Source organism: Ursus americanus, chromosome 36 (assembly GCF_024610735.1).
Source record: "Ursus americanus isolate L20-20 chromosome 36, mUrsAme1.1.p, whole genome shotgun sequence".
Lineage (NCBI taxonomy): Eukaryota > Metazoa > Chordata > Mammalia > Carnivora > Ursidae > Ursus > Ursus americanus.
The window spans coordinates 5,866,984-5,881,684 of record NC_142162.1 but is presented as its reverse complement, the minus strand read 5'-3'; the positions used below and the strand labels follow the sequence as shown (position 1 = coordinate 5,881,684).

At 45.3% G+C, this 14,701-nt stretch overlaps 1 protein-coding gene across 1 annotated transcript in view; it reads right to left on the bottom strand.

The window, feature by feature from the left end:
• Window positions 1-9,870, bottom strand: part of SLC27A2 (solute carrier family 27 member 2) — a 44,869-nt gene extending 34,999 nt beyond the window's left edge. Inside the window, exon 1 of the mRNA XM_045812149.2 lies at window positions 9,229-9,870. Within this exon, the coding sequence (XP_045668105.2) occupies window positions 9,229-9,706 (478 nt within the window). The 5' untranslated portion in view covers window positions 9,707-9,870. The remainder of the gene's footprint in view (window positions 1-9,228) is intronic.
• Window positions 9,871-14,701: the final 4,831 nt, after the last annotated feature.

Below are 14,701 nucleotides of genomic sequence, written 5' to 3'. Positions count from 1 at the left end.
TATAGACATATATAATATTAAGGTTAATAGTATTTACATCTTTTCTGAGACTGTAATTCCATCTTCCCGGCTTTGTTTATGGGTTGGCTCTAGACCTGAGCACCAATGACCAGCGCCAACAACGTTATGGCCATGTAAATATGATTCACTGCAGAGTAACACACTACAATCGCATTTCCTCTTGTGAAGAGTTTTCTCTTTGAGTTTCTATTGGCTGTCATCCTTTAAGATTCTATTTGCTTCAATTGTTTTCCACCTTCGCCAGATTAGATTGCTCTCTAGTCCTTTAACACTTCAGAATATTAACCCTAAAATATTCCTGATATAAAAACTGGAATGGTAACACCGCATCCCTTGCCACTGCCTTGGTTCAGGTCCTCATTATTTCCTACCATGATCTTCCCAGTAGCCTCCAGACCAACCTCCTTGCCTCTAACCTCTCCCTGCTTCCAACTTAACAGCTACATTATGGTTTCTTGTTACTGCCCTGCTTAAAATCTTTCAATGGCTGTTAATCCCTTGCGATAGAGTCTACTCTCCTTACGCAGCATGCGAGGTCCTGAGCTCATTCGCAGTTTAACCCCTGGGGACTTTTCTGATGTCATCTCCTAGTACCATCTCTTATCCCTTTTCTTCTAACCACACTGATCTATGTGAACTGACTGTGCCCACACTCTCATATCTCATGACCTTTGTCCAGATGGTTTCATCTGCTTTGAGTGCCGTCTTCCACCCTGATGACCTGGAAAACTCCAGCTCACCCTTCAAGACTCAGCCTTGGTGACACAGAGCTCTGTTTCCTTCCCTTCCCCTGCAAAGTGGGGTGCTCCCACAGGGGCCTGCATATACTTCTGTCAGAGTATTAGCACACAGTGCAACTTGCTTGTTCTTTTTGTCCTCTATTAGTGAAAAAGTTGAGATTAAGGATCAGTAATTAAGAAATCTCCTCCCTCTCTCCCTCCCCTGAAGCTATATACTCAAATACTGTGTTGTAAGTTACCTGAGTTAGTCTTTCGTCTCTGCCTCCTTCTTTCCCAACACTTATCCAACATCTATGTAAAGAGTTCTCCCTAGGTGCCAGGCATGGTTCTAAGCACTGGATATAACAGTAACCAAAACAGATACTGTCCTCGTTTCTGTAGAGTCTAATGGGGGAGGAAATGAAGCAATCATCCATTAAAGTAAGGTGTCCTAGGTGTGACAACAGGAGATATGGTGTTTTGGGAAGGGCACAAAGACAACCCAGAGGCTGTATCATCTAAGTGGAGACCTGAAAGATGAACAGGAGTTGGCAAGTTGAAGACCAACTGAGATGGACTGAGCCTGCTTTTAGCAGAGGGAAAAGCTTATGCAAAGGCCCAGAGGCAAACAGCATGGTGTCAAAGTAACTAAAAGAGGCTAATGTTGACTGGGGGAAAGAAGGCTGGAGGAAGAGGCTATAATGCAGGGAGGGACCAAGTCCCTGGTGTAAGTCAGGACAAATGGATTGTAGGCAAGGCCATGATACATTTTTCAGCATGAAATTTACATTCCATTTTTTAAAAAAGATAAAAGAAAACGTAGTTAAGCAGGTGTCATGCTAGATCACAGTTCAAGCAATTCGGCATCATGCGTCTTCTAGTGCATTCATGTTCCTACCCAGCTCTCTGTAGGCATTTAGTTTGTGATACCTTTTGTAGAAGTCATTTCATCTGAAGGGAAGGCCACTAACCCTGCCCAACACAATTTCCCTACATGTCCTCTGGGCTGCTGGTGTAGAATTTGCATTTGGGCATCGACTTGAGGTTCCAGTGACTCACCAACCATATTAGGATACACCTCATGTGTCCAATGGTACCAGCCTTTCTTCCTTTAAACTAGAGATGTTGGTATAAACACTGAAATTTGAAAGGAAATTCTGGATTTCTATTAACTATCTATTTGATATTTTGTGTCTTTCCTTAAGCCCTTTTTAAACACAACTGGACCCTCATGTTTTCTCCTTCCAAAATTTTGTGTAGTCTATGTGTTAATTCTTACTGTAAAGTCTGCTTACTTAAAAGTGGCAATCAACCAGGACACATAAGCTTTACTTGGCACAGGCTGAGCTCCTGGAAACTCCCTGTTGTGAGATTTACATGCAGGAGTGCACTTGGTAATGACATCTGTCCGGGTGCAAGGGAAGCAGACTAGATAGAAGGCAAGATTGAACAGTGATGCAGCCACACAGTGACCTCGCTCAACTGACTCTCTGATCCTATTGGGACTCTGGGCCTGGGATGGCCCTTCAGGATTGTCTCAAACCAAGGGAAGTGGGCTGAACCTCCATCCCTGCCCATGAACCAGTCATTGGATGCAGGCTGGGGGTGGTAGCCCTTGACCTTGGGCAAGGTGGCTCTCTTTAAGCAAGGGCGAGTCCTGGAGAGGGTCTTGGCTGAGAGCTTCAACTGCCAATGCTCCCAGCAGCTGAGGAATGAGCACCTCAGTCCTGAAGGGAGGATTTGGGTAGTCCATCACAGCACCCACTACACCTTGCACCCTTACTGAAAACAAAGCCTTAATGTTTCCATTTGCATAGTAGCTCTACATACATCACATCACATAATTTTCACTAGAACCCTGTGATACTGAAACAGTCATCCTGTTTCTACAAAGACAGAAGCTCAGTGAGCCTCTGTATGGAAGGATACATACAAAATAAACAGAAATTTATTGGGTTTATGGGATTCCTGCTGCATCCTTATACTAGCCGTTCAGGTTCAAGTTTTGAAAGAGTGCCTTCCTTTTTAGAAGATGCTGTCTGCTTGACCTTCTTCTCTGTTCTTGTTAAACAAAGCATTTGGATCTATCTCCAAAGGGTAATATTGACAATCTCTTATTTATCTTCTTTGAAAAGCGTAACCTTGAGCTTTATTGAACCTTGGGTGTGAAAAACAGCATTCACAGGAAGCGGTCTGAATGGTATAGAGTAAATCTGTTGGTTCCTCATTAGTCTAGGTTTAAGTTGTGGATTGAAATAGAACCTCAGAGAAAGCAGTGCATACTTGAGTGAGGGAATATTGAGTGATTACATTTTCCCTCCCTTCCTTAAAATCTATCTTGTTAAAAAAAAAAAAAAAAGAAATCAAGGTAGCATACGAAGTTTCCCTTCCTTCCTCCTTTCCTTCCTCCCACCCTCCCTCCCTCCTTTCCTTTTTTCCTTCTTTCCTTTCTTTTTTTGAATAAGGGAAGAAGAGAAATTTATGAACCCATGGGCCCATTCCTAGAAAGCAGGGAGACAGTGCAGGTGGTGAGCTGAAGCAATCTTCATCACCAAGGTGGCAAGATGCTTCTGGCTAACCCTGCAGCTTTCTGATAGGAAAGGCATTCAATCTAGCAGCGTATTCTGCTAACTTGATTGTATCATTGAATGGGTATCCAACTGAGTTAAATAAAACACCCCAGAAGTGTTTATCAATAAAGCAGGATCTGAAAAGGAGGCAGTGAAAGGAAATGTGTTTTGATCAAAATCTCAGGATGATTGTGAAATGGCTGGTAGGTGGACAAGTCAGGATTGAGGGCTTATCTTTTCTACACTCAAAAAGGCAACTGAAACACAAACTGGTTCTTAACAGTCTTTGGAGACAGTCCAAAAGCAGTTTTGCAAATGCTATTTGTAACTGTGATTTTTGCATTTTTAACACCGGCAGTTTGGAATTATAGCATTTAACACCTTACTGTCCGGTCTGTACATGTACACGATATGTGTTAGAGCACTCTGCAGATAGAGGCGTGCATTCATCCCTGCCCCTTCCCAAACAGAACAAATCACCCTGACGTCAGAAAGATGTGTAATCAAGGTTAAATCCCGCCCGGAATAAGTCAATCTTTAACAGGGAAATACATACTCATCTTACCTTGATCCACTTATATAGTTTCTTAATATTATTTTTCGTTTCTCTTAAAGTTCTTATGGGAACGCTTGCTTTCTAAAAAGCTCTGGAATCAAGGGTTATTCTTTGTCATGAGTTTACTTGGTCATATCAGGACTTTCATAATTGTTATCATTTGGTATCCATAAGCAACCCTGTCACCTCTCTACCAACTATCAACTTCCCTATTTTCCGTCAGAGGCTGTGGGAAGATCCTTTTCAAATACTGGCCACTTAAACTCAACGTGCAGAATAATCTGAACCCTATCCTTCTTTGGTTTCAACAACATTAACACCTGATTTAAAGTGGCTTTTGTTTTCACCCCTTCATTCGCTCCTTGTTTCTAAAGAAAAAGAACTGTTAGTGTCCCCAAATACACTAGCAAAGTGCTAATTTATTTTGAATGGAGATGTACAACCCCTCTTGCAACCTTTAGTTAAAAGCAGGGTAAGAAGAAAAATTTTAGAGATCCTCTTTAAGCTAGTTCTCTGTTTAGACCACAGGTTTTTTGGGATCCCAGACTTTGAGTACATAACTCATTTGATGCCTAGGTTTTTGTTCTCCGCCATCCTATGCACAGTCCTGAAAGGGGCTACTATGGTCCCAGCCCATCCTATGCTCATGACCAGCTTCCTCTCTGGCAATGAGACCTCAGGAGAGCGCTCTGCCAGAGGTAAACCGGGAGGTGAACAAGTCTGGTTGGGTGAAGCTGGGCTTGGGGGAGATTGATCTAAATTATTTTCTCAAACCAGGATATATTTAACTTTTTTACATCATTTTTCATGTCCTCATGCCTGACCCAATGGTTCTCATGCTTCAGAGAAGAAAGCCTGTCACGACCAACCAGAATAATGGAATTCATTAATCTGACAAACATTTGTTGAGTGACTACTATGTGCTAGGTATTACTAGGGCCTTCCTCAAAGATATATGAGAGAATTCTAGCCTTTGAGACAAAGTGCACTGAGACAACTCATCTAAGTTATTCCTTGTGCAGCCCTGCAGAGAAAGGAGAGGAGTGAAGATAAGAGTATCTGTATGCCTCGATCCTTGACTAAAGTTGGCATTGGAAAATCATCTCCCTCCACGGAAGTGAGGCCACTGCTGGTGGCCATTCTTTGAATTCTCTGAGTCCTTATTTTCTCTACAGTAGAGTCCCTAAAAAATTACCATTATTTAAGTCCAGCCTGCTGTTGTCCTCACATAGTAAAACCCTAATAAAGCATCTGTGTTATGAACCTGATGAAGCTGCCGCTGGGCTCCTCTTGCCTGGAATGCCGTCTCCCCGACTGCACTTGCCAAGCTCAGTTGTAAATGCCCCCAGAAGCGTTCACCCTCTGCTAACCCCCCCCCCAGCACTTAGTAGCTCTCTCAGCAGACTTATTGTACTTTTTACATCTTCCTGGATGTCACAGTCATTTGTGTATATGGCTTAGTTCTTTTACTGGACTGTAAGATCCTTGAGATAATTCATCTTCTTTTCTCCCTGTCCTATCAAGGCAACTAGCTTGTACCTTGTGAGGATGACCTAAATGTTTCTTGATGTCAAATTAAATTGTTGGTCCACCTGCTTTTCTCAACCTGACTTCAAGTTTGTATGACAAGAGGTCTGCTTGGCCCTGACACGAGTTTTATAATGAAATGCTCCACCATTGCAACGATGTAACACTTTTGAAAGTTACTGAAAGCATTTTCCTTCATCCCATTGTTCAAAGGCGGTCCGATTTTATTTTTTGCAAACTTGCAAAACCAGGTCAAAAGTAATCTGGAAAATTTTATAATTTCTCTGGATCTCAGTCTTTCAATAGATAGTATCTTTAACTGTTATTAAAGCCTGTGAAAGAGTAGTACCTATGGGAGCTTGCATGGTTATGTTGAGCTATGCAGTGTAGACCTGGCCAGTGAGCTGGTGGAGACCCAGCATTAACCTTCCAGTAGAAGAGCTGGTTTAGCGATGATCTGAATGTTAGCATAAATGGCAACAAAGCAAACTTACTATTTTGTTTTCCTATCTTACTGCATGTTTTCTATCAAACTTACTGCATGTTTTCCTATCTTACCCATATTCTATGTTTGGGAAGTTCCTTGAAAAACTACCAGCCCAGGGGCGCCTGGGTGGCTCAGTCATTAAGCGTCTGCCTTCGGCTCAGGGCGTGATCCCGGCGTTCTGGGATCGAGCCTCACATCAGGCTCCTCCGCTGTGAGCCTGCTTCTTCCTCTCCCACTCCCCCTGCTTGTGTTCCCTCTCTTGCTGGCTGTCTCTATCTCTGTCGAATAAATAAATAAAATCTTTAAAAAAAAAGAAAAAGAAAAACTACCAGCCCAAAATGCTGGTTTCTATCAACGACAAAATCGATATGGGATCAAATAGCTGAAGACAACTTCTCCACGTAATTACTTACATCATACCCTTCTATGGAGAAAGACCCTGAAATGTACTATAGAGAGAGCGCCATATTCTCTAAAGCATTAACTGGGTCCTGAAATTCCTGACAGGGTGAAGCCCTGTGAAGCTTTACGAAGATTCACCAAAATTCATGGCAACTGGATCAATCCTCATGATAAATGCCACTGTGCTGGTCTTTTGCAAAGACTCCAGAATCTGACAGCTAGTTGGAATTCAAGGACTCTTACTAGTCCACAAGCCTTAAGGCTGAAGTTCAAAGTACAGAATCAAGCCCTGTTGAACTGTAGCCACTCCACATTTCTAAGACATCACACTTTTATGTATTATGTTCAGGTGGTGTAGTGGAATAAGTGCATTGGAAGTGAAAAAACCAAACCAAACCAAACCAAAACAAAACAAAACATGTGGGTTCTGTCTCCAGCTCTCTGTTGCTAACCAGCCATGTGACTCTGGGCAATTTATATCACCCTTCAGGGCCTTTGTTTGTTCAATCATATAAAACAAGCAGAAACTAGACTTTTTCAAAGCCTCGTCCTCAGACCATTTGCTTTAAAATCATCTGGGGGGTGGGATGGGACTTGCTATAAAAATTCACATTACTGGGTCCTGCCACAGTGTTACTGATACAGTGCTTTTGGGGGATGGGGCTTAGGAATCTGTTCTTTAAAATAAGCTTCCCGGGTGATTCTTACGCACATTAAAGTTTCTTTTCTAAACGTTTTTATTGAAGGATAACACTCATTAAAGTTAGAGATTATAGGATTAGAATTTCTCTCAGATTCCTTCCAACTTTAAAGAATTCTAGGGGCACCTGGGTGTCTCACGTGATTGGGCATCTTGACTCTTGGTTTTGACTCAGGCCCTGATCTCAGGGTCCTGAGATCAAGGCCCACGTTGGGCTCTGTGTTCAGCGGGGAGTCTGCTTGAAGATTCTCTCCCTCTGCCCCTCCCCCACTTCCTCCCTCTCCCTGTCCCTCTCTCTCTCTCAAATAAATAAATCTTAAAGAAAATAATTCTAAGAAGCAGTCCATTCAACACATTTACACAAAGGCACCTTTGCTAAGCAGTCAGCTTTGGACTCCATGTTATCTCCTTTGCAGGTCAGAGTGTAATTCTGCATGGCACGCAATGGTTTCTTAGAGATTTGGAAAAATGGATGGTTTCCAAATGTGTGGCCTCTATCAAAGGTCAGTTTACTGCCGGGATGCTGTTAGGTCCACTGGAAAGTCTGGTTCAAATTGGATGTGAGTGTCCAAATTTCATGTACTCTCCACAAACACCGACCTAAACATAATGCTTAATGACAGGGGACTGTTGCCTGAGTGGGGAAGGAGATACCTGGTTGTGCTTCTGACTTGATTACAGAACCAATTTCTGCTGTCCCTGACCTCCCTCACAGGGAGCCTGATATACTATGCAGGTAAACAGTATTTAAATACCCTCCTCGAGTGGTAAATAGATCCCTGTGATAATAACTTCCTTTGGAACCAAAAGATCAAGTAATAGGTTTAAGTCTTCCAGTTGCTAAGAGGTTAAGTTGTCTCTTTTCTCAGGCAACTAGAAATCGTTGGGAATTTTCTTGAAGGGACCATCCCTTTTACCTAACTTGGCAGTCTTTAAGTTGACCCCCTGTTTTTAAACATTTATACAAAGCCTTCATTTTTTGGATTCTTTTATGCCACATGAAGCAGGTGGGTAAGTTTCTTGGTTTCCCGCAAGCGAACAGACATCTTTCTGTGACACTAGGCAAGATGCTTAGCTTGTCTCAGTTTCCTTAGTTGTAAAGTGTTGGGGGAGAGCAGAGGATGCTTAATCCATTCCAGCTCTAGCACTGTCTCAGTGTGTAAAAGGCAGCATGATGTGGGGGGATTCATGGGCTTTGACGTCAAGCTGGATGGACCTGGGCTGGAATTTTAAGCTTCTGTTTTCTCAACTGTCTAACAGGGGGTAATGACATGTTATCTCTCAGGGTAATAAATGCGCTCAGCATAGGGGTTGGCACAGAAAAGCATTTCAGAAAGGCAAGGCTTCCTGGCTTCCTTTTTCTTCCTGTCTTTCAGCTCATATCTGGTTGGGCCTCCCCTTACTGACAGAGTGAGAAGCAACTCCCAGTCCGTAGTCCCCCTCTAGGAAAGAAATCCCACATTCCTGTGCGTAACAGGTTCTGGGTTTCTTCCTGGGCACCGCACCACTGGAGCATGAAGTTACTGTTTCAGGTCTTGTTAAGGTGTGGCAAGAGGCAGCTGCAGAACGGAAGGTCAGTTTGGCTACCGATCTAATGGAGGCTGACAAGGGCACAGCAGCAGGTCCCTAAAATCTTCTTGGGGAGCAGGTGGGGTAACCTTCTCTCTGCCAGTGAGAATCTAGAAACGCTTACAGTATTTGAGAGCTGGAAGCAGCCATGAAGACCCTCTATTAGAGGAGGAAACCAAGGGACAGGGAGGGAAAGTGACTTTCTCATGATCACATAGCCAATCATCAAACAGCAGACATGAGAACATTCTGGATCCTATGGAGTTCACACTCAAGACTCTGCATCTTAACGCAAATATTGTGAATATCGGTTAAGAGCTCGGATTCTGGAGGTAGATAGCTCTGGTTAACCCCTCTCCTCCCAGCTCTGTGACCTGGGGCACGAGGCGTCACCTCTCTGGTCTCAGTGGTCTCATCTACAAAGCCGGCTAGTAAACCCTATCTGTTGTTAGGATTAAAGGCAACACTAGTGCTTAACACAGTGCCTGGCACCGCTTCCACAACGGGTTGTTCTAATGGTCATTAGCGTTTTGGGGAAGGGTTGCCATCCCCTTCCTCTACACTTCCAGTTCTGATCTGAACTGCCCTTTCCAACCCTCTACTCTACACCAAGCAGTGGCGAGTCTGTCACGGTGCGGAGGAGCCCACTGCCAGGGCCGGCGCTCTCCGGGGCTCACCTGGCGAGGCCAATAGCACCTTCGCGCCGCAGCATTGGAAGCAGTGCAACAGGGACTTCGCGCGGATATTGCAGTTGAGGCACGCCATGGCACAGCCCAGTTTCACCAGCCCCAGCCACAGCCACACGTAGGCTGGTTCGTTGCCCATGAAGATCGCCACGCAGTCTCCCTGGCGCAGGCCCAAGCGGTCCCGCAGCGCCCGCGCCACTTGGTTGCTGCGCCGGTCCACCTGCGCGTAGGTGAGCGTCTCGTCGCGGAAAAGCAGGAAGGGCTTGTGCGGGATCTGGCGCGCTTTCTCCAGAAAGGCGTGCAGGATGGTGCGCACCGGCCGCCTCTGCTGGTAGCCCCGAATCCGCCGCGCCACGCCGGCCAGCCGCAGGAAGTAATGCACGTCCTGGAACAGGTAGGGGCAGCAGAGGTTCACCAGCAGCGGCAGGAGCAGCAGCCCCGCCAGGGCCGTGTAGATGGCGGGCAGCATGACGGTGGCGGGGCCCTCTGTCCCCGCGAGGACAGTGGGTGCGCTCCGGGCGTGCAGCGCGGCGGCGGGGAGGGCTCCGGGCGGACGGCAGGCGGGCGGCGCGGGGGCGCGCGGCGAGGCTGGGGCGACCGCGGGGCGCCTGGGCTGTCGGCACCAGTGCGGGCTCTCGGGCGCGTGGAGCGGTGTGTGGACTGCCGGGGTGCCGGGCGGGAGCGGCCGGCTGAGCCCGCCCCCTTGTGGGTGTGCAGCCACCTGCGCGCCCGGCCCTGCTAGAGGTGCTCCTTGGGCAGGGAAGGCGGCTTGGCTGCCCGCCCGGCTCTCGGCGGCCGCTCGGCGTGAGGCAGGGGGTCTGTCTTGCGACGGAAGTACTTTACACCTCGGAGCCCCAGTTTCCCGGTCAGGATGGTGATGACAAGACGCACTTAGCGGACGTTGAGAAGATTAGAGGAGATAATGTAGGCGTAGGGTTATGTATGGCTATCACCAGCGGAGTGCCTTACAGAAATGACTTAGTATCAGTAAAGCGCCTGATAAATGTGAGAGAGTCTGGTTATTAATTAGTAATGGGTACCAGGTGCCACTGCCACATCGGATTCCCACCTGTCCCGTCCTCGTCCCAGAGGCTTCCACCTCGTCTCTCTTTGTTTTTCAGATTTGCACCCCCCTTCCCCCCAAGTCCAGTTGCCGGCTCTGGCGAGGATTTCAGGGTTGAACAGAAGCACCAGCGGTAGTCACCTCCATCTCATCCCAGTCCCCAGCCTGTGGGTAAGGACAGGACACTGGTAGGAGCCGGCCCTGGCCGGCCCAGCCGCTCCAGATTGGGCAAGCTCTGGCGATATTAGACTTTTGTTTGTTTGCTTCTTTGACTTTTAATATTTTGTTCTAAGTGATTTTTCTCTCTTGTATGTTGAAGATTTTCCACTAGTGTTAGCCTGATTCAACAGACATTTACTAAAGGGTTCTATCGGAGAACATTACAACACAGAGGACATTAAGTAAACATTCGAATTTCTCAAAAAGGCATTTTGGGGGTTTTTTTTAGTGTGATCCTCTCTTTTAATTTCACTTAGTGCTGCTTCTGTAAAGTGAATCCTTGCTGCTTGCTACTGAAGAGGGCCAGGATCTAAGTAAAGCAGTGTTCTTTCTTCCCCTCCTGTCTTCCTGTGTTCATCATCTTATTCTTACCGGACAGCCACAGGTAAATGAATGCCTGCACCTGCCGGACACTCTGCAAGGGGCTTCCTTGTGACATAGTTTTCTGGAGCCTCACATCTTCTAAAGGGCGCACTTTCGTGCTATATACAGATAGGAAAGGGACACGTAGGTAAATTAAGAGAGCTAGTAAGTGACTCATGAATTTTGAAACTGGTAGCTGTTTGGGCCCCCGGGGGCCCTCTCTTAGCAACCACCTTTCCCTGCGCTCTTATTGCCTAGGTTTCTATCCATGTTCTTTTCAGCAATCTTCTTTTCTTTCCTTTTTCACAATCTCCCCCCCTCCCCTGCTCCATTTCTTTCTTTCTTTCTTTTTTTTTTTTAGCCCCCTCTTTTTATTCATGGGACCTGCTCAAGGAACCCTTCCTTGTTTTTTCCTGAATGTTTCATGGCAGATCCCACTACCCTTGAGTGACTGGTTGCATCATTTCTCTGGGAATGGGTTGGGGGCCTTGGTGATCCCTGAGGAAACGGCTGTAGTATTAATCAAAGGAGGGGTCGTGACAGAAACCATTCTTGTGGGCACCTTTTCTGTCATGTTGAAGCTGCACATGGAGAGCTCTCCCTTGACATCCCAATGCCACCCCTGTCCCTTTATGGCTGGTCACTTCAGTAGCCTCCCAGACCTCTCTTGTCGGGCCTTTGAATAGCTACTTTCCAGAGTGCTAGATTATGCAAATTCTCCCTTTCTTCTCTCTTAGTCACAGGATCACTTTAGGCTCCTGCATCAGCAGTTTTTCAGTTGCAAGTGAAAGAAGACAAGACTCAAACTGGCTTCTGTAGAAATAGGAATTTAAGCAGCAACCGCAGAGTCCAGGGGGTAGGACAGACTTCGAACGAGCCTTCATCGGTGGCTCAAATGCTAGCACCTGGACCCCATTTCCCTTCCACCATTTCTTTGCTCCGCCTCCTCCGCTCTTATGTAGGCTCTCCCTCATCATCCAAAGATGCCTGCCGACCAGCCCCTTAGGGTTGCGTGCTTCCCACGTCAACTTCAGACAGAAATACAAGAATCTTTTTCTTAGTTCTTATTTAAAGAAAAAAAAAATCTCTGATTGGCTTATGGGCCCGCCCATCCCCAGAGCAGTCTTTGTGGCCTGGGGAACAGAAATGTTGATTGCTTTAAGCCAATCAAGGCTCACCCATGGAGCTGGGGTAGAGTTAATCCTACAAATCTTGGAACTCTTCTTCCCAATTATTCTAGCTTCAAGCCTGGACTCCACCTTGCACTCCACCACCCAGCTAATAGCCTTCCTGGAAGTGCTGCTATCATCTTTTATCTCCATTGCTTCGTCATCATCTTCAGTGGCTCCCTATTTGCTTTCCATCTTCTTCGGTTATAGAAGAACCTCATGCTTGACTGTCCCTGGGCTGGAGCTGACCGCATGCTCTGGGTCCTGCCTGGAACCAGGCAGGGGGTAGAGATCAGTAACTTAGCACATTGGTTACTCCTTCTAGGAACGTCTGCTGGGAAGCTCTGGTTCATAAATGAAGTTCAGACTTTATTTTCTGACTCTTATTTTCTGACTTTATTTTCTGAATCGGACTTGAACTTTCACTGCACTCGATATTTATTGAGTTTCCGCTATAAGCAGAACATCACCAGGCACTAAATATTTTAAAGTGGACCAAAACTTAATTCTGATTATTCCTTTTCAAAAACACTTTATTTTAGCAAATCTGGTCTACAACTCCCCCTCTCCCCACCAAAAAAAAAAAAAAAAAAATGGCTTGCACATTCCTCTCTATAGCTTTGTTTTGGCTTCTTTCAAACACCCCTGAACTTTCCCCTCTAAATCCTAACTCTCCTTTTAGGCAGCAGTTCATAGATCTCTGGATTTCTGAGTCCGGTAGCATTTCAAAACAAGGTTAAGAACCCCAAATAAAATACCAACTTTTACATTTTTCTAGTAAAAACAGCTCCCTGCCCACCAACTATAGTCTGTTTTTATTATTATTTCATAAAAGAATGACTTCTTAAGCACTAAAAAGGAAAGTATAACTGAACCAGACACTTAGAAATGGGTTCATTTTACATTATGTATATTTTGCCACAGAAATATATGAAACAGGGAAAAACACACACAAAAAGGAGAGTTCAGACCTTTTCAAGAAAGGATGACGATAATGCACCAACATATAAAAAAGATAGAAATTAAAATATTTTTGAATATAGGAAGATACTTTTATTTGGTTTATCATATCATATACAAACTGTTTCTATGCAAGTTCATCCATTTGGAAATATAAATTCAACAGTGAAGCATGAAGTAGAACCAGATCTTGGGCTTTGATAAAACAGGATTGTTTTAGCCCTGAGACCTCAAACCCAGAGCCTCTCTACCCTATTGCCCTTAGTAAGGCTGCCCACCCCCCACCTCTCCCATGGCCCCTACACCCACTGAGCTTGCCTGCTACCTGCCCTGGGATCTACATTTTCAAGTCTAGTCCTTTCATGGCCAGGCACTTGAGTGCAGCCTCCTAGACACCTTGTTTCCTTAGATTTTGTGCCCAGAATGTTAGGTCACCTCAAAGGATGCTGTCTTCTGTCCTATTCCAAGACACTGCTGGAGGAAGTCAGGGGATAGATATGATTCCTGAGAGTGCATGTTGGCACCTTCTTGCCTTGATCAGGACTTCTCTGCTGCTTCACTCCCATGCATCTCTGCTGGTGTCCTGGAGAAGGCCTCTCAGCGGCAGTTCCCCAAAAGCCCCCAAACCCAAACCCTCTTACATTGTTGGCGGGATTGCAAGATGGTACAGCCATTCTGGAAAACAGTATGGAGGTTCCTCAAGACGTTAAAAATAGAGCTACCCTACAACCCAGCAATTGCACTAGTAGGTATTTACCCCAAAGATATAGACGTAGTGAAAAGAAGGGGCACATGCACCCCAATGTTCATAGCAGCAATGTCCACAAGAGCCAAACTGTGGAAGGAGCCCAGATGCCTTTTAACAGATGAATGGATAAAGAAGATGTGAGATAGATAGATAGATATATATATATATATATATATATATATATATATATATATATATCAGAATATTACTCAGCCATGAGAAAGGATGAGTACCTACCATTTGCATTGACATGGATGGAGCTGGAGGGGATTATGCTAAACGAAATAAGTCAAGCAGAGAAACACAATTATCATGTGGTTTCACTTATATGTGGAACATAAGGAATAGAACTGAGGACCATAGGGGAGGGAGGGAAAACTGAATGGGAAGAAATCAGAGGGGGAGACAAACCATGAGAGACTCTGGACTCCAGGAACCAAACTGAGGGTTCCAGAAAGGAGTGGGGTGGGAGGATGGGGTAACCAGGTGTTGGGTATTAAAGAGGGCATGTGTGGTGATGAGCACTGGGTGTTATATGCAACGAATGAATCTTTGAATACTACATCAAAAACTAAAACAAAAACAAAAATAAAAACAAAACAGACAAACAAAAAACAAAGTCCCGAAACCCAGCCTCAACTGCTCTTTCAAAGTGGGTGGTCTCCCCTCCTACTTTATGGAGCTGAAGTAGCCCACTGGTTGTGAAACTAAGTGGGCATCACAATTACCCAGAAAGCATGCTAAAATACAGCTTGCCAAATTCCATTTTTATTTTTTTTCCAGCTTGGTAAATTTCTGATTCAATAAGTCTTGGGTGGGGCCAAAGGATTCACATTTTGAAGACGTTCCCAGAAAATGCCAATGCTGCTGGTCCAGGGATTACACTTTGAAAACCACATATTTAGCCCAGTTGTTTCCCAAGTGCTCAGCAGAGCCCCAGGA